The sequence below is a fragment of the Gallinula chloropus genome (genome assembly GCF_964237585.1).
Source record: "Gallinula chloropus genome assembly, chromosome: 3".
Taxonomy (NCBI): Eukaryota; Metazoa; Chordata; class Aves; order Gruiformes; family Rallidae; genus Gallinula; species Gallinula chloropus.
In genome coordinates, this window is record NC_140087.1 from 120,452,983 (window position 1) to 120,473,124 (window position 20,142).

At 47.8% G+C, this 20,142-nt stretch overlaps 1 protein-coding gene across 1 annotated transcript; it reads right to left on the bottom strand.

The window, feature by feature from the left end:
- Positions 1–387: 387 nt before the first annotated feature.
- Positions 388–19,358, bottom strand: LOC311189525 (serine protease 55-like; the record flags this gene model as incomplete). Its single annotated transcript, XM_084261188.1, has 6 exons — positions 388–408; positions 1,617–1,817; positions 12,924–13,066; positions 17,091–17,338; positions 18,227–18,416; positions 19,343–19,358. The coding sequence occupies 6 exons, from the start codon at positions 19,356–19,358 to the stop codon at positions 388–390; spliced, it is 819 nt and encodes a 272-aa protein (XP_084117314.1).
- Between the last annotated feature and the right edge of the window lie 784 nt (positions 19,359–20,142).

A 20,142-nucleotide genomic window follows, 5' to 3' on the forward strand; every position in this document is an offset into this window, starting at 1 on the left:
TATTTTCTGCTCAGATAACACAGAAAATAAAGTCTGACTTTTATGCCAAGATGGGTTTGCATTAGCTTAAGGTAGATGAATTAATTCTCATTTACAAGGCTTCTCTACCAGCTAGCCAGAAAATATCAAGGTAATTAAAACCAATTTGTGAGGTTCTGTCCCATTGCACATTCACTGAGTTTTATCATTGCTGCAAATTACAGGTGCTTTTATGCTGTTGCAGAGGTGGGACATGAAGGAGACCTTGCTGCTTGCCTCCTTCCCCATCACTTCCAAGTAAAGCAACTTCCTTGTGAAGACCAGAATGCATTTTGCTCTGCACTTTGGTGCTGGAGAGGCAGTGAAGGACCATGTGTTGAATGAAAGACCAGCTCAGATATGAACCTCTCAGTTATACATGTAATAGTCCTGTAACAGAGGAAAAAAAAACCCAACACTACTTGATTTCCATTTACCATTTACTTGCAAGGGATTAATTTTTGCTAATTACCAAGCCAAGGGACTGTGGTAGACAGTGTTTTATGGATAGCTCAGAAACAGTTCTCTTCAGCCAGCCAGTTTTTTCCCCCATTGCCTTTAACAACCAAAACCCTACATTTGCAATCCAGGTAAATAAAAGTGATGAGCATATGATGCTACTCTTTCTAACTGCCCCCAAAAGATTTCTTGTCCTCTTTCTAGATTAAGGAGACACTGAATTTGACGGGTAGTTGTGTCTCAGCAGCTTGACATGTCACCCAAGCAGCTGCTGTTGTCTCTGAAGATGCTCTTAGCTTGAGCCAGCTGCAAGATAGAAGATACAATAGCTCAGCTAATAATTAGCTGTAAGACACATAAACTCAGAGCTATCCTACCAGCAGCTAAGACAAGATGCAACTGAGTAAGCTCAGACCTTTCTTAGGGCCAGGTGCTTTACAAGGGGAGCAGCTCCTTCAGATCATAGAATCACAGAATCACAGAATCTCCTGATTTGGGAGGGACCTGTAAGGACCATCGAGTCCAACTCCTGGCTCCACACAGGCCCAGCCAAGACAGAGCACGGGACTGAGGGCATCACCCAGATGCTTCTTGCTCTCAGCCCAGCTCAGGGCTGTGACCCCTTCCCTGGGGAGCCTGTGCCAGTGCCCGACCCCCCTCTCAGTACAGAACCTCTTCCTGACACCCAGCCTAAACCTCCCCTGGTGCAGCTTCACACAGTTCCCTCGGGTTCTACCACTGAACCCACGAATGCCATATCTTGACTTTGCATGTGAATTTAGCAAATAACTGTGCCTGATGTGACCCACCAGTGTGGAAAATCTGTGTTTATCAGAGGATTATGGCTTCTCTCATCTGTATCCTGGCTCTCTCATTTCATTTCTCTGTTCTCTCCATCACTCACCTGTCTCAATGTCATTTGGCGCCTATGTCCACATCAGATGGAGCAGGTTGACCTGAGACATGGTTATATGGGAAAAGATGAATGAAACAGTAATTCTGACTTTTACTATGGTTTTGGGGGGGGGGGTTTAAATTCCCCTCTAAAGTAATATTAATTTTATTAGAGAGATAAATAAAAGGAGAGAATAGTCAAGAAATGCCAGCTGAGTCTCAGCCCCAGAAGGCACGACCCTGACATTTGCATCCACGCCTTCAATTAAGAAAGGTTTCCCCCTTATAGCTGTCTCAGTCTCAATCCAGTTACGGTAGCTGTAAACAGACATTAAGACGTCATGATTTGGCTTTCTTGCACAGTCTTCTCCCCAGCTGACGATGCCGACCTGAAACCACTTCATGGTGCTCCAGTAGCTGCAAACCAGAGGTCCCCCGCTGTCCACCTATGGCACAAAGAGGATGTTACAGCAGGATCAAACCCCAGGGCTGGCGTAGTAGCTGCAGCCCACAGGCTGATTGGGAAAATCAAACCCTGTCCTGAGTTTGTGAGGATTTGGGGCAACAAGGAAATGCTGGGACTCAAAATTTCACAGCTGACATCCCTGCAGAATAAATGGCTACACAAGGTAGGAGATGTCACTGAGCTCTGGCTCAGGGCAATGCCCTGTCCTTCTCAGCCTTTTCCACACGCTCCTGTGACCCCAAAGGATACCTGAATCCTGTCACCTAGAGACAACATCCAGGAGTGAAAAGGGACATTTGCTGTGACTGCTCATTCAGCCCTTGCCTTCTCTACAGAAGTGGTGCACGTAGGTGCTGGGTACCTGCCACCATTAATTTTGGGGGCTAGCATCCAGGAACTGAACAAGAGATGAACACTAATCCTGACAAACCCTTCTTGCAACCACACTACTTTCACTGAAAACTCGCCTGCTACTGCAAGTCAACCTTCACTTACCCAGTACGTGCCAGCCTTCAAATGCACATTGCAGCCACCCAGCAAGGGGAATCACAGAACCACAGAATGTTGGGGGTTGGAAGGGACCTCGAAAGCTCATCTAGTCCAACCCCCCTGCCAGAGCAGGATCACACAGACTAAATCACACAGGAACACATCCAGGTGGGTTTGAATGTCTCCAGAGAAGGAGACTCCCAACCTCTCTGGGCAGCCTGGCCCAGGGCTCCTCACAGGGACAAAGTTCCTCCTGACATTCCCATGGAACTTCCTCTGCTCCAGCTGCACCCGCTGCCCCTTGTCCCGTCGCTGCCATCCGTGAGCAGAGCCTGGCTCCCTCCTCCTGACTCTCACCCTTTACATATTGATAGACACTGATGAGGTCACCCCTCAGTCTCCTCTTCTCCAGGCTAAAGAGGCCCAGATCCCTCAGCCTCTCCTCATAAGGAAGGGGTTCCACTCCCTCCATCACCTTGGTGTCCCTGCGCTGGGCTCTCTCAAGGAGTTCTGTGTCCTTCTTGAGCTGAGGAGCCCAGAACCGGACACAATATTCCAGGTGTGGTCTCACCAGGACAGAGTAGAGGAGGAGAATCTCTCTCAACCCACTAACCACTCCCCTTCTAATACAGCCCAAGATGCCATCAGCTGCCTTAGCCAGGAGGGCACAGTGCTGGCTCATGGTCATCCTGCTGTCCACCAGCACCGCCAGGTCCCTCTCCCCTACGCTGCTCTCCAAAATGTCATTCTGCTGGCTGCTGTGACTTGAACACTGGGAGCACATCCAGTTGAATGCGTGACCTCAGTGTGCAATCTATGAGCACAACCCCAGGAAGAAAAGGAACCAGGACAGAACAGGTGCAGCACTTTTCCAGCGGTTACTTATATTTGAAGTGCTGTGCAGCCCCTGCTCTAAACAAGAAATTTTCCTTCTACAGTGGCCTTGAACCTTTTTTCTTTTACCCTATCTCCAGTACTTCACGTGGCAAATAAGAAATTCAATACAAACCCATTTCCTGAGCAGCCAGCTTTCCTGGGAAATGTTGCCCTTCCCTCTGTGTGCATGACTTTGAGAAATGTCTTTGTCATTAATGCATGAACCCCCTTCCGCCAGCAGCTACCCTGAACTAAGACATTAATTAATGAGTAAGGAAGTGGCTGCAGTCCCCTGTGCAACCCATCAGCACCCGCTGAAGTTTATTGCAGAATTCCTACTCACTTCATTAGATGGAGGGTCTAGGTCCACAATAGGTTTATCATTAGATAAACCCACCCCCCCCACCCCCGTTTATGTTTCCCCCCTCTGTAAATGTAGCTTCAGCATTCATGGAATCATAGAATCACAGAGTCACATAAGTTGGAGAAGACCTTTCAGATCACTAAGTCCAAGCCTAATTTCAGTACTCTTTGGATTGAAATGGTGTTGCTGTAGCTACATATCTGCATCTCAGCTGGTGCTGCTGGACCCTCCTCAGACCCAGGATCATCTCCCAACCCTGTTTCAGCCAAGAATGTGGGTGAATCCCACAAGTGACCTTGCCATGACCTTGGGTCCAGGAGTTATCAGTGTCCTTGGCAATGGCATCCTGTTTGAATGAATGAATGAACATCTCCTAGGCTGTAGGCACAATTAAATTACTGGGAATTTTACTGCTAATTCCCTCAGGGCAGGAACAGGCCAGGCATATTATCCCAGTAGCGAAAGGAAAGGCACTTCCAGCCTCCTACACAAAGATGATGAATGAAGTCAAGAGAGTGAGAGCCGCTGGCAAGCCAGTGACGCAGGAGCGGCTGACGATCCCTCGTCAGTGATATGTCAGGATGGGTCGTGCTGGCTTTTCCACACACCAGTACAGGCAATTTTTTAGGGCACAGGCAATTTTTAGCCCTTGTACATACATCACAGGGGCAGATCGGTTTCAGACTGCCCAATTTGGAGGCTGTTCACACTTGCAAAAGGACCCTTTTCCCAGCCTACTTAAAATATCAGTTAAGTCCTGATACCTTGTGACTGTCCTTGAGGGGGGAAAGTCTGATCGGATTTCATAGCTGAGAAAACCACAGCAGAAAAGGGATGAGACCTGCAGGAGGCAACGGCAGAGCCAGGAATCCCTATTTAGACTACACATCACGCGGTTTTCCTTTCAAATCAGATCTGCTCTTTCCCTCTTTGCCTCTTTAGTCACATTCATTTTGTTCTCTAGGAGGAAAGGGAAAGCTGTCTGCAGGGCTTGGGGGACTGTCAGCTGCAGGAAGCGATTTAAAACTCTTTTAGAGAGGGAGTTAGGCCATGCTATGAAAACCCAGGCAGCAGCTGCAAATCTATTTCTCTAATCCCCAAGCCCTGAGACCCAAATCCTGTTTCAGATCCCTTTCCACTTGGGCTGAGCTGGTCTGCTTTATGGGTGCAACGTCTTAACATGCCACCTCGCTTAACTTCAGCTATTTAACTCAATGGTTTTATCACAAAGTGGGCTAAATCATCCTCTCCATGTGATAATCTTACTCACATAGTTATAGAAGTAGCCCAGATGAATCAGTTGCCTGATTTTTATAGGGATAAAGATAGAGAAAATTAATTCAGTTCTTGGACATTTCTGAATATTCCTGTATCCACCTTAAGTTCTCAAAAATCTTGGCCCAAGGTTTTCCATCCTTGTGTAGGAGAGGGTGTGGGAGGAGCAAGCTTTTGAGCACTGGTACAATTATCTCAGCTCTGTGATGTTTCCAGTAGTGCTAATTTAATGAATGCTCAGGTTAACGACCCTGAATATCGAAGAACTTACTAAAAGCTGCATTCAGCATACAGCCCCCTGTATCCTGGTGGTAAAATACTTCTGGTGAGAAACACACACCAGATACCTGCTCCTGCTCTTCAGTCTGTGTGCCAAGTTTCTGGATAGCAAAAAAAAAAAACCCCAAACCCTAAAAATAGCATCTTCTGTTGCATGTTTCTTGTCAACTAAAAGAGGAGTGAAAAGCAACCACACCTAATCAGATCTGGTGCTGAATTCATGCCTTCCACAACTGCATGTTAATCCTCCCATTAGGAGAGGTGAGAGCAATGGTACATTCACTGATAAATAGCTCTGGCTTGGATAAAAACTGTCACCACCTAACAAGGCGCTTTGTTCACTGAAGCTGATCAAAAGTTTCATCCCTTTCACTGTGGCCAAAGCCTTTTTGTGAACATCAGGAGCTTTTTTTTTGCTGACTTTAGTGGGCTTTGGATCAAGGGTGTAATCTTCCTCCTTCCATATTTGTATTCGTGTCTGCAACATGGTAATTGATCAGAAGAAACACGTTCAGCCATACAAATCATCTGAGGTGGGAGAAGAGCTGGGGGAGGGAGAACAACCCATCTGATACTCATTAGGTGGACAGAGGATTCTTGCAAGTCATTGCTGGTTTCATTTTCACGTTGGTAAGTTCTGTGTAAATTGGAGAGAATCAGCGTGCGAATAACAACATTTACCATTAGAGCTGCCCTGGCTCTTTGCAGGAAGCAAAGAGGCTTTTGCAAACAGATGATTTCTTCAGTTATTGCACCGTTGAACAGGCTGTCTTCAGAGAAAAGTGGAAGGAAGGAGGCTATGGCCATTTTCAGCACGAGGGAATTGGAAATGAACCAGGCAACAGGGGGGCACCTGGACTCCTTTCGTGGGATCCCCTTGAGATCTCAGGTGAGAGCCTTCAGCCACCCTGTCCCTCCATCCCCTTGCTGGAAAAATGGGAGAACAAGACCCCTCTACTCCATCCACGCAGATGTCAGCTGTGTCCATTAGGAGCTGTGGTGGCACAGACATAAAGGCGGTTATAATGCATCTGGCCAAAGACCCATGTGGCCCAGACTTCTGTCTCAAAGCGTCATCTGTAGAAGTGCTCAGGGAAGGAGAATGAGAAACAGGGCAAGTATTTGCAGAGTTGTATTTACATCATAGTGGTTAATAGCCTTAGAGACATCTCCATCCAGGAAGTTATCTAATTGCTTTTTGAATCCATTTATCCCTTAGGATAAATACCCACAGCATCCTGGTCAGTGACTTCCATAGTTTAATTATCTGTTGGATGAAAAAACACTTCCTTCTCTTTGTTTTAAGTCTGCTGCCTGATACAGCCATCTGACACCCCCTCCTGAGTGCGTTCTGAACAGTAGTGACAACAGGGCTGCTCTTGACTGTCCTCTCCTTGCTGCTCATGACTTAAGAAATCTGTGTCATATCCCCATTAGACATCACTTTTACAAGCCTTAGAGTCCTGATGTTATTCCCTTTTCCCCCCCAGAAGCCATTCTGTGTCTCTGTTCATCCTTCCTACACTACTAAAACTACTCCTCCTTTCTCAGATGGGGTGGACAGGAATCACAGCGCACAAGACATCGGCTTCCAAGATGAATGCCCTGGCATAACACACATTTGCTTTGTTACTTAGTCCTTTCTTGGTAACTCATAACACACTTGTTTCCTTTTTGACCCCCACAGAGCCTTGTGCTGATGATTTTGAAGGACTATCCTCAGTTACTCCAACGTTGATCTCCTTACTGGCAATAGCTAATTTAGAGCCTATTACTGTATGCGTACAGCTGCAGTTGCTTCTCCCTATATTCATTACTTTTACTTTATCAACAGTGAACTGCATCTGCTATTTTAACCTCCAGTCACCCAGAATAATGAGATCCTGCTGCACCTTTGCAGAATCAGTTTGAATTTTGCCCACTCTGAAAAATGCTGTGGCATCAGCCAACTCGGTCATCTCAGCATTCGCCCTCCTTGAACATCACAGTTCCTTGCATGGATCCCAACACAACTCCCCTTGTAAGAGCATTCTCCAGCCAAATCCTTCCTCTATGTTGCTTCCCTTTCAAACTGAAGCCCTTCTACTTTATGACAGCTCAGTTTCTCCATGAGCCTTCAGTGAAAAATCTTGTTAAAAGAGTTTTGGAAGCCTCAGTGAGTTGTATCAGCTGGATCACTCTCTGCCACATGCTTGTCGACTCCTTCAAAGAATTTAAATCTGCCTGTGAGTCATGACTTTCCCTTAAAGCTGTGTTGACTCATTGTAATTGAATGAGAAGCAGCTCCTCTGAGTCATCACACCCATTCCCCCACTCCAAGGGCAAGCACAAAGTAGGGTGGTTTTGTTGTTCAGCTGGATCCAGAGATGTTCTGCTCCCCACAGCTTCACTCACCAGGCACACCAAGTAATGCTGGAGCCCCTTGCTGTAAACAGCTTCCATTTGAGGGACTAACAGCTACAACCCAAAGGAAGAAGGAAGAATAAACAACATCCCAGGACCTTCCAATATGAAGAAATTATTTTGACAGATTAAAGAATTAAGCCACCATAGCCTGAACGTGTTCACTTCTCAGCCCATATCATCAAATGATCAAATGGTGAAAGTCTTATAAAACCATGGGACACAGGAAAAGAATTCTAATTCTTATGAGCTGCACATCAAAGCATCCTTCAGAAGAAAATTTAAGAGACTGCAAATGCAGAGTCACCTTTCTACTGCTTCATTCTGGGGGTTCCCAGGATAACTTCATATTTAAACCAATCTGCCCCTTAGGGGAAAAAAAAACCAACCCACCCTGTTACATTAGCAATAGTTCAGTGATGGAGAATCCACCACGAGGGTGCAGACTGGATCACTGTCCTGAATGTTGAAGGTATGGTACAATAGTAAAGTGATGTTGTGTAGTTGGTAGTAACTTTGAACTGAAATGTGGTTAGCTTTGACTCCTGGCCCACACAAGACCTTTGATTGGTGGAAGGGCCTAGAACCTCATACCTCATATAGATACTCTCCATCTCCAGACTGGAGTCACACCATCATCTACACACTTCCACCCAGATTTTTAGAGCAGCCTGAAGGACTGGCCAGGTTTCCCTGGTTTGTGACCTTCTCTTTGTGCCTGTGATAATTTATCTGTATGGTCCAAATTTTCACTTAAAGACTTTTTTCTTTAAAAAAATTCCTTTCTCACAAGTTGTCCTTTACACTTTTGGAGCCATATTTGCACCAGTAAAAGGATGCAGGAGCTTGTAAGGAGATGCAGGAGCTTGTAAGAAGATGAAGAGCTTGTAAGAAGGTGAACTGGTCACCTATCCTTGGTGCTTCCAGTGCAAGTGTCAAGCTCCTGCTGTAGTCACAGTGTCAGCAGTTGGCATGGATTGATGGGAGCAGTGGGAAGCCAGGAGGATATCCTGGGCTATCTAAAATAGCACTGGAGACTTCGATGCAGACATTTGTCCTGCCTTGGAGCCATGTGTCTCCCCTATGAGCTAAACACCTGGGACTTGTTTAGTTAATGGGGAGCAATAAGCTCTTCCACAGAATTCATCTCATTTTAAATTAGATGGTTAAAACAGCCTCAATGACTCACACATCAGAAGTACTTCTTTTTCTCCCTGTTGATGGAAAGATGATTTGGGAGATGCAGATGGCTATTGAAAAGGTATTTGTGCCTGGCTGGATAAATCCCACCCAGGGTTGTACAACTACTGCTATTGCTACATGGGGTGAGAGCTCTGAGCATCCTAGATGCTGTAAAAGGCATTTGCTCTTTCCAAAGTGATGGCAGTCTGTGTGGGCAAGATGCAGGTGAAGGAAAGAGGTCTTTCCCCACCTTTTTTACAGAACTGAAGACATCAAAACCCAGAGCACTAGGTGCATCCTGGCATCTCTTCATGGGTTTATCAAAGATGGCCAGGATCACCTCCTGCTGCAGTTGGTGGAAAGGGGGTAGATACCTTCAGATCAGCCCTACACCAGGGCACAGCGTACAGCACGGTGGAGCTGAGCTGGAAGGATCCACTGCTTCTTTGTGGCCACACAATGATCCCTTCCCTTGAAAGTCAGGCCAGGAGCTGGGCCCCCCCTTCATCTGACCTGAACTGTACGTGAACTGTGACTTCCAGCTGAACACACTCTGTCCTAATCACCACAGCGCCCAGCTACCCCCACAGACCTCCTTTGCAGAAACTCTGTGAGATATAATTGGGCCATTTACTGAATTTTGTCTGGATAGGCAAGACACTGAAGAGGCATTTGCTTTGTGAGTCCCTTATACTCTAATTATTGTTCAAGTTACCGTCGCATCAGAGCCTAACAAAAGATGCTTAAGAAAGCAAGGAATTAGACATCAATTGTGGTTCATGGGGTCATGGAAGAAATGCAGCATACAAAAAAAAAAAGATAACACATAGGCCATCTCTAGTGTCTGTTCTTTAGCACTTGTACCCCATGAACATCCATTAATGCTAATGTTTATGACTAAATAGAACTATAAGTCAATTACAGATCCTGTTAGTGTTAATTCACAGTCAATCTATATATTTGTCTGCAGAACCACCAGGGAATTGGTATACAATAGAGGGTTTCTTTAAGTGAATGGATTATATATATATATATATATATATTTAAACTACAACTACTTGGCAGCTCTGCTACTCAATCTCCTTAAGTTATTACAGAAACATGGTCAGTCATCCACAAATTAGACTTGTCTGGTACTAGTATGATGGCAGCTGGTGAAATGTCTGAGCCTTTCTATTCAAGTCCTGTTGCCACAGAGGGGTGGTAACGCAGTGGTCAGTAGAATGAAACTTCTACATGATGCCTTGGTGAAGGTGGTATCTGTGTGGCTTTAGTTTCTCATATAAAGCAGCTTGCTGCAACAAGGAAAATCTAACACACATATGGCACACAGTACAAAGACCTAGGATGGTAATCCTCTGGATACAGACCAGGACCATGTGGACCTACACCCTTGGTCTAGATGCAACTTACCCATCTTATCCTGGCTTTGGACATGAAAAAAATGTATCATGATAGTCAGAAAAGCTCATGTAAGTTTAACACAAGGTTTTTATCCAGACAGATCATGCATCTTTGCAGTGTGTGGCCTCCAGGTTTACCAGCAAGCTCATCACTCCAGGGTTTACCAGATAACTAGCAAGCTCAGCACTCCAGAGCCTGTTCCCATACCAGGGGTCTCTGCCCTGCTTGCACTGCTGCTCCATCCTGGCTTCTAAACTGGGTTGTCAAGATCCAAAAGTGATCCTGTCCCATCTCTGGAAACATCCAAGGCCAGGTTGGTAGGGGATCTGAGCAACCTGATCTAGTGGAAGATGCCCCTGCTCATTGTAGGGGAAGGTAGACTAGATGGCCTTTGAAGGTCCCTTCCAACCCAAGCCACTCTGTGATTCTGTGATTCTGTGATTCTGTGATCCAGTGATTCTATTTTGGGTCTATTCTTCTGACCCATGGAAAACTTTGAGCTGTGTCTGGAAATCATTCAGTAGACAGCTGGTTGGCATAAATGAAAATCATGCTCAGGGCTGCTCTACTTCCCTGACAGTGATGACTTTGTAAAGGATTTGGGTATTTTGAAAACTGGCCTCATTGTCATTTGACACAAAGCCTGTAATTTTTATAGACAAGGATAGGTCAATCAATTCCTCTGTCTACAGCGTCCCTTGCTATCTGTCCAGGGCAGATGAATTGGGTGTCCAGTGGTCCATTCTGCAGAGCAGGTATCAGATTCAGATTCAGACCTGGATTCCCAGTTCATTACCAGACAGCCTTCTACAGGCAAGCCACCAGGCTTCTGAAACAGCCCTACCTGATTTTAATCAGCACTTCCCAGAAAACCATCCATCAGAAGAATGCTTCCTTTCCAACAAATTAGCAAATTCTGATGAAGAGTTGCCACAACTTTTTCTCCTCTGAAGAGCTCCACCTCTAGCCTAGGGTATGGTTTTGCCTTGCTTGCATTACTTTAGGTCACAAGCCATCTCTACCTGGTCAAGGTTCCACTAAAGGTGGGCAGTTGGGTTAAGAGCATTATCACATATACAGCCATTGTGTACTTCCACTGCTTGGAAATCTCACATTTCTAGTCCCTTTCTCAGACGACTCTAAAATCACTGTAGATCAAAATAGCACCTTCATCAGCTTTCTGAATCCAGGAGATTCATTTCACCCAGTACAAGTGCTCTTGCTGTTTCACCGGCGTAATTCAGCCACAGAACTTAAGGCTGGGCTGGGAAGTGCATTCTTTAATCATGTTAATGTTATCCTCTGGCAGTTTTCTTTTCAAAATTTTTTTGATTGAATTTAATGGAGGTGAAAGTCACAAGATGAATGGTTTCAGAGACAGATGCTCTCTGGCTAATCAAAAAATTATTTTGCAAAGCAAAGCTTCCCCTCCTCTGCTCAGCCACAGACCCAGCTTGCAAGGGCTCTGCAGCCCCTGGTTGTCTTAGCCTAAAGGGCAGGGGATCTCTCTCTCTCTCTCTCTCTGCTCTGGGTGTTGGTTTAATGCCCTCAATGAAGGATTCCTACAGGATAAAGCTGTGCATGCCCATCTTTCCCCCTGCAAACACATGCACACTTCTAAGAAAACCCTTCCCCAGCAAAGGACAGAGACCTTATTCCTGAAGCAGAGGCTGCAGGGAGAGCTCAGTCCTTATCAGGCTTTAGAGGAGGGGTTTGGGGGTTGGATGATAGGAAAGCAAAGGTGGCCTTTGGCTTTCAGACTTTGACACCAGGACAGAGTTCCTGTATGTTCTGAAGGCACATGTTCTGAGTGAGGTTTTCCCATGCCTGGGTGTTTGTGTCAGCTCTTAGCAATCCCTGATATCAAATACTTTGTGAACTCTATTATTTAGCTTCATAAGTCATCCTACATCACTTGATCATATGCAGCCTGGTCTAGTGGAGGCTGTCCCTGCCCATGGCAGGGGGCTGGATCTAGATGGGCTTTAGATGATCCTTTCCAACCCCAACTGGTCTGTAATTCTATGGGTCTGTGATCACTGCAGTAAGATGAGATTAGTTCTGGCACCCAGAGACCACCCTGCCATATTATTATCCAAGGGCATTTGGATCAGAGCCAAGACCTTATCCAAGAAAGATTTCTAATACTCAAATTAAAGATCCCCAGACTCAATTTCCCACACAGTTATTCTGCTTTGACTCTCCTGGACAAACTTTCTCATATTCTTTCAGGATTTAACCTGCAGTAGAGCAGCACTGCCCAGCCCAGCACTATGAGCTCAGCAGGCAGGAGGAGAACACAGCTTGTGTCCAACCAAGCCACCTCTACAGGGACATGAGACCTCTTCTCCCACCTCTCCCACCACTGCACAGCTTGGCCACAGCAGGCACTTAAACTGGTATGAGAGAATGGTCCAAAATGCTGTGCCCAGAGCCACCCACAACTGTCTCATCCACAGGCACTTGTTGGAAACCAGCCTTTTCCCTTTTGGCTTGTGGTTTCCCCTACAGAGCTCCCATCTCTCTCACTGTAGGGAAGGAAATGGGGCAGGGGGGAGAGTGTGAGATGATGCCTGTCTCTTCCATTTCCAGCAGCACCACTGCTTTCTGAGAGCCCTGTACCCCTGCTCCCCAGGTCAATACACCTTCACAGGTAGTTCCCTGGACATCCTGCCCTGGCCCCTGTAGAGAAGCTTTAGCAAACCCAGGAAGCCAGAAAGGATCGATGTTCACTCCTAAAGCAATGGTGCTTCTCCTCCAAATTCTCTGTGCCCCCACAGGCAGCATGGCTGTTCAAGGATCTGTTTTCTTTACCTGGCAGGTGCCTGTTTGTCCTTCCTCCAGCTCAGCACACAGCATGTTCTCCCCCAGCTGCGGGATCTGCTCCAAGCACTGCTTCCTGCTGATGAGCTTCATCCACACTTTCTGCAGCACATGTTTCACTGGGACACCAACCCCTAACCAGCAAGTGAGAAGAGAATGATTAACAAACCCTGCAGATCAGCACAGACTTGTAAGGTTGGACTTGTAAACATCCCAGTCTGAAGCCCTCATCACAAGAAGGACATGGACCTCTTGGAGCAGGGCCAGAGGAGGGCCATGAGGATGATCAGAGCACCTCTCCTGTGAAGACAGGCAGTGGAGCAGGCTCAGGGGAGACCTTAGAGCCCCTTCCAGTCCCTGAAGGGACCTACAGGAAAGCTGGAGAAGGACTGTTTGTAAGGGCATGGAGTGATATGACAAGGGGCAATGGTTTTAATCTAGAGCAGGGAAGGTTTAGGTTAGACATCAGGAGCTGGAGACATTCAAGTTTAGGCTGCATGAAGCTCTGAGCAACCTGATCTAGTAAAGATCAGGGTCCCTGCTTACTGCAGGGGTGTGGGACTAGATGGCCTTTAAAGGTCCCTTCTAACCTACCACAATCTGTGATTCTATGATTCTGTGGTGAAGCCACAGCTGGAGACTAGCCCTTGGGAGAGGCCTTGGCTGGATCTCTAAAGCATTGCAGGGCAAGAGAGTCTCAGGGCACAACTGTATGGTCTTGGGGTCATGGGGTCTTACAGGGGATGTCCAAATATCAGCAAAGATAAGTTTGTGCTTTTATATGCCAATTTATAAGATAGGTAGGGAGGTGGTGGTGGTGAGTGTTACCAGGCAAAGCTGAAATCCTGGGGAGTGGAGGCTTCCTAAATAGGATTTTTTTAAAAAAATCACTTATTTTTGTAGATGAATTCTGTTACAGCTGGAAAACCCCCGAAGGGCCAGAATATCCTCTTGGTTGGTAATGACCTGAGACAACCTGCACTGCACTGCCTGGATTTCCCAGCCACATTTCTGGGGTCTTGGTTTGAGGGACAGTTCATGGAGTCCTGTGAGAGCCCTCCAGAGGAAAGCCCACTGAGCTTTTCCATGTACAGATGATGTTGTTATCCCTGTGCTTTCACTGGGGGACATGAAGCTGCTCCTCACCCAGGGGACCAGCTGCATCTTTCACAAAGTGGCTGTCAGGCTGGCAGCACACAATGGAAATAATTGCTTTATTCTTCCCTTGAGATGGAAAATCAGAAATTGTTGTGGGCACCAGCACACCACAAAAAGGCTGAAAACATGCAGGGCCACCTGGAAAACCCACTCATTTCACCCACGATGTTGCTGTGGGAGGAGACCGACAGATACTCAGAAAACACTCTCCTTCCACATTTCACTGAGCTAAATGGTCCCAGTGCTTTTGCGAATGTGGGACCAGAGTCTGACTGGAGACCTGTGACTAGAGGTGTTCCCCAGGGCTTGGTGTTGGGTCCAGTCCTGTTTCATATCTTAATTGACGACCTTGATGAGGGAACAGCATCCACCCTCAGCAAGTACCTGAAGATACAGAGCTGGGAGGAGTGGCTGACAGGCAGGACACTGCGCTGCCATCCAGAGAGACCTGGACAGGCAGGAGAGCTGGGCAGGGAGAGACCACATGAGGTTCAACAAAAGCAAGTGTAAAGTCTTGCATCTGAGGAGGAACAACCGTTCATATCAGTACAGGCTGGGGGTGACCTGCAGGAGAGGAGCTCTATGGAGAAGGACCTGGGGGTCCTGGTAGATGACAGGGTGGCCATGAGCCAGCTGTGTGCCCTGAGGGCTGAGAGAGCCAATGGGATCCTGGGGTGTATCGGGAGGAGTGTGGGCAGCAGGTCAAAGGAGGGGATCCTCCCCCTCTGCTCTGCCCTGGTCAGGCCCCACCTGGAGTGTTGTGTCCAGTTCTGGGCTCCCTGGGAAAAAAAGGACAGGGACCTCCTGGAGAGAGTCCAGCAGAGGCTACAAAGATGATGAAGGGCCTGGAGCATCTCCCCTATGAGGAGAGGCTGAATAAGCTGGGGCTGTTCAGTCTTGAGAAGAGAAGACTAAGGGGGGGTCTAATTAATGTCTAGAAGTATCTTAAGCATGGAATGCAGGGGGAATTAGCCAGCCCCTTTTCAGTGGTCTGTGGGGACAGGACAAGGGGCAATGGCTGCAAGCTGGAGCACAGGGAGTTCCACACCAACATGTGGAAGAACTTTTACCCGGTGAGGGTGAGGGAGCCCTGGGACAGGCTGCCCAGGGGGTGTGGAGTCTCCTTCTCTGGAGAGATTCCAGCCCTGTCTGGACACCTATCTGTGCAATATGTGCTAGGGACCCTGCTTTGGCAGGGGTTTGGACCCGATGATCTCTGGAGGTCCCTTCCAACCCCTCTGATTCTGTGATTCTGTAAGATCTAAAAGATAGGAAGTTATCAGGTCTATTTCCCAGGTAACATGGGGCCATTCAATAGACATGCCTACAGATTAAAAGGCTTTAATGGAGGCATCTCAAAGGAGGAAGCTTCTCCTTAGGTCTGACTGACTGCAGGGAAGTCAGGCTAATGCCACCTGAAGTGCCAGTTGAGACAAATTTCCACCTACAAAATGCTGATGGAGATGAGAAAGGGCCCATTTTCCCCCTGCTGAAGCACAACCCCTCATGGTTTTGGTATAACCCATATCACACCATTGCACTTCCCTCTCCCCAAACTCAGCTTCTGCTCTTTTCCTTCTAAAACACCTCCCCAACAGAAGGGGTGTGTGCCAGGGCTGAGTGCATGGACCTCTCACAGGGTGCAATTTGGAGAGCAGAAGCAATGTCAGATGAATCAACTTTTTAAAAGGGCAGACACTGGCAGGACAAGGGGGAAGGGATTAAAGCTAAAGGAGGGAAGGTTTAAATTGGATATTAGTGGGAAGTTCTTTGCAGAGAGAGTGGTGAGGGGCTGGAAGGGGCTGCCCAGAGAGGTGGCTGATGCCCTGTCACTGGGTGTGTTCAAGGCCAGGTTGGCTGGGGCCCTGGGCGACCTTGTGTAGCTCCAGGCCTGGAGGTTGGTGTCCCTGCCTGTGGCAGGGGGTTGGAGCTCTGTGATCCTTGGGGTCCCTTCCAACCCAGACCATTCTATGATTCCACGATCCCACAGAGCAGCATGAGCCTGATCTCCAGAGCTACATGATGCATTTTCAAAGACACTAGCTAAAGAGCAATCCTGCCAAGCTGCAGAGTCACTCTGCAGCAGCCCCCTGCTTCTCTGTTTCTAAGAGGACGTTACCTTGGTGAAATGGGGGAGTTTCACAACTGCAACACAGTGTTGTGTTGCGTGTTACTGTTAGGAGGCAAATGAAGCCCAAGAAGGAAAATGCAGAGGTTCAGGGAGGAAAGAGTAACCCTATGGAGCAGAAGAGCAAGGATTAAATGGGACATTCACTTACTACAGCCTTGGAAAGACTGCTAAAGCCCCAAGGCATCACCACCCTGCCCACTCTGTCCCAATCACCTAATTCCAATAATGAAATCGCTCATTAGCCATTTAGTGACATTTGTTCAGGGTAGGCATTTTGGGTCACACTCAATGCTGGAGCTACTTTCATTAGGGCTTAAACAAGAGCAATTAGCAGTAGCAATCTGCTGTTCTAAACGAGTGAAGAAGAAGGGTAGCCAGTACCATTGAATCAATCTGGTTCACAGAGGCATTAAGCCAACCCTTGTTCCAGACAGCTTTAGACTCAGCCTAACTTGCCCACCAGGGTGGAGCCTGTCTTACTTTGGGTGCCAAAAAAGACAAGCAAGAGGTTGAGTTCCTGCAGAGCAAAGGTGAACATTCAACTTGAACATACATGCACAGAGTATAATATAATAGAATAGAATAGAATAGAATAGAATAGAATAGAATAGAATAGAATAGAATAGAATAGAATAGAATAGAATAGAATATTTACACACTATATTATAATTATATATTATATACTAGGGACTTTTCTCTCAGGGGTAGGTAGCAGTAGGTGACTGCTGCTTGCAGAGGCTGAGAGAGTCTGGGTGTGTCTAGCAGGGAGTAGAAACTAGTGTGAGCAAACCCTCCTAAGAGACAACATCTACTCTGAATAGATAAAACCCAGCCTCTGTTAGCAAATACATCTCTCAACAGCATCTCACCTTCACTTTTGGTTCCCCACCCAGCAACCCAGCAGTCTTGCCACTTGTCGACTTCATGCACGAAGGGCAAGCAGATGGGGATTTTCACATCGTTGAACTCGATGGGAGAGGTGAGCAGGATCAGAGCGATATCATTTTCCATGCTCTCGCTGTTAAACTCTTCATGGAGGATCAAGCTCTCTGGCTTATGTTCTTCCAGTGGGAAGCTGAGGTCAGTTACTCCCACTACAACAGTGAGATCTGTCGGCCTTAAAAATGAAAAAGAAGCAGTGAAGTCATAAGCAAACATGAAGTCTTTGTCTTATGAAGCTTGGTGCCTCCTCACCCCTCCTCACCCAGAGGGTGGTGCTCAGCAAATTGCAGAGGTAGATTAGCTACAAATATCACAGAAATCTTTAAAAAAAGGAATGTCTAACTTACAGGGGAGAGAGGTGCAAAGGTGGAACATAAATGCAACCAAGTTATAAATAGCCTAGTCTATAACAACAGATGGAGTGGGCTGGATCCTCGGGATCACTGTGCCCTGGGCTGCCTGCTCTGGAGCGTGCTGCTCCCAGCCAGCTGCTCCAGGTTGTGATGCCACAGGTCATTTGTCACTGAGCAGTCTCAGTTCTTGGACCTGCTGAATTTTGGAGGGGGTTCACAGAGGGCTGGACTCTGACCCTGGGCATTGGATGGGGTTGATTTATCCAGAAACTGCTGGTTTAAAATCAAGACTGTCTATCATGTAAAGGTGTTTGCTTTATGGAAGCAAAGATAATTTGGGGGTTAGATTAAGCTGGAATGGAATACACCCCTTTTTACAAGGTACTGCAATGTGTGTAGACATACAGGAAATGCTTGGGGCCATCAGAACAGCATCACAGGCATTTATACAAGGCTGCTTGGACCATCCTTCGAAATATTCCCCTTCTGCATAACCTGGTTATGCGGATTCCTACACATTTCTGTTTGTAGCAAGACCTCTGATAAAAACCAGGCCTGTTTTCCCTAAAGGAGCCAATTCCTGGTTTTGTGGCTCTTTGGTTCAATCACATGTATGTCACACTTGACCCCGAGGATATACATATCCTTACACCCACAAGAAGAGATGTTATGAATGCACTGTGCCCGGGCTGTCCTCGCTGAGTACTTACACCTCGTCTGCAAAGCAATGGGCCGCAGTCAGAATCCACAACGCGCTGATGATGGTGCCTCCGCAGATGTGATTCCCGTTGCTCTGGATGCTCACAAGCCATGGGACCTCCCCAGTCTTGGCGTATCTCCCTACTGTGATCTTCTTGCCGGTCTCCTGAAAGGACTCGTAAAACGGTCGGAGGCCACACTCTGGGTACAGAATGAGACACGGTGCTCATGGACAGCAGTGCCACTGAACTAGAGGTGCAGGACATCAGCTAAAGCACTGGTTTGTAATTATCAGTGATACTTGACCCTTACCAAAGCCCCTGGCATCACTGCAGCCTTCCCAAACCCGCACTCTGCCAAGCAATGCCCAGGCAGTTTGGGGGTTAGCAGGGCCATAGACTGTTCTCCCATAGCCAGGCTGGATAGAATCCTTGCTTAGGGAGATGTGTGGAAGAGTTCAGGATCGGGCTGCAGCACAAGCTGCACGTACATACCATCAGGTACAAGAAATAAGCCAAGGCCTGTGTCATTTACCGATACGTGTATATCCTCTCTGTCTGCCAGAAGCAAAACCTGCACTGACGCTGCCAATCAGAGCAGTGAACCAGAAGAGGGTACAGAGCAGCATTTCAATGCCAGTCTTGTACCCACACTCTTCGACCACCTTCAGAGTGGCAGTGCTTCCACATGCACCTCAGGACACATTCCCGACTCAGTGTTCCCACCAAAGGCAACACCAGCTCTCTGCTGGGGCAACCAGGTTGTGACATCACGCAATGCATTGGTTTCCGCTGACATCACAGTGAATGCTGTGGTGGTTTGACCCTGGCTGGAGGCCAGACATCCACCAATGCCACTCTGTCACTCCCCTCTTCAGCTGGACAGGGGAGAAAATAGGTATTGAGAGGTTCAGGAGTGGAGATAAGGACAGGGAGAGATCATTCCACAATCAGTGTCACGCACTGAACAGACTCAACACAGAGTAAAGGACAGAAAACTCTCTAATTGATGACCCTGCCCTGCACCCCCAGTGACACCAGAGTTAGGTGATGAGAAGTGTGGCCAGATCTTAAAGCACCTTCCCCCCCCTCCCTTCTCAGCAGACTGAGCTTTAGTCATGGTTTCACTCCGTTCTTTCCCCATTGTGGCACAGGGAGGGGCAGGGACTGGGAAAATGGGGGGTTGGTCAGTTCCTCATGAGTTGTTTCTCTTCTTAGCCGGGGTTGGGGGGGAATTCCACACACACACCCTCCCCCTGCTGCACTGTGGGGTCCCACCCACAGCAGACAGTCCCCCACGAACTTCTCCAACGTGAGTTCTTTCCTACAGGGCTTCAGCTCTTCCCCAGCTGCCCCAGCGTGGGTCACTGCTATGGGGCAGTCACCAATCACAGTGTCTCTCAGTGTCTCAGGCCCAGACTGCTCCAGCCTGGTCCCCCACGGGGTCACAAGCCCCCCCAGCAAACCTGCTCCGGCACAGATCTCTCTCCCGTGCTCATCTCTGTGTCTCTGTCCCTCCCCACGGGCTGCAAGTGCTGGCAGGGGTTTGCTCCAACCTGGGTCTCACCATCTCCTGTGTGTCTCCCCCTGCTCCAGTGTGGGGCCTCTCCACGGGCTGCAGGTGGGGCCTGGGCCTTGTCCATGGGCTGTGGGGGGACACCCGCTCCACCATGGGTTTCTCCAGGGGCTGCAGGAGAACCTTTCTCTCCAGCACCTGGGGTGCCACCTCCCCCATTCCCTGCCCTTGCTGCCTGCAGTGTTTTTGACATCTTCTCACTCCCTTCTCTGGGGGCAAAAAGCAGCTGCTTGCAGGTTTTTCTCCTCAGTGTGATTCCCAGAGGTGCTGTGACCATGGCTGATGGGCTGGGTCTTGGTCAGCAGCGACTCCGGCCTTGAGCCGGCTGGTGTTTGCTCTGTGGGGCCTGCAG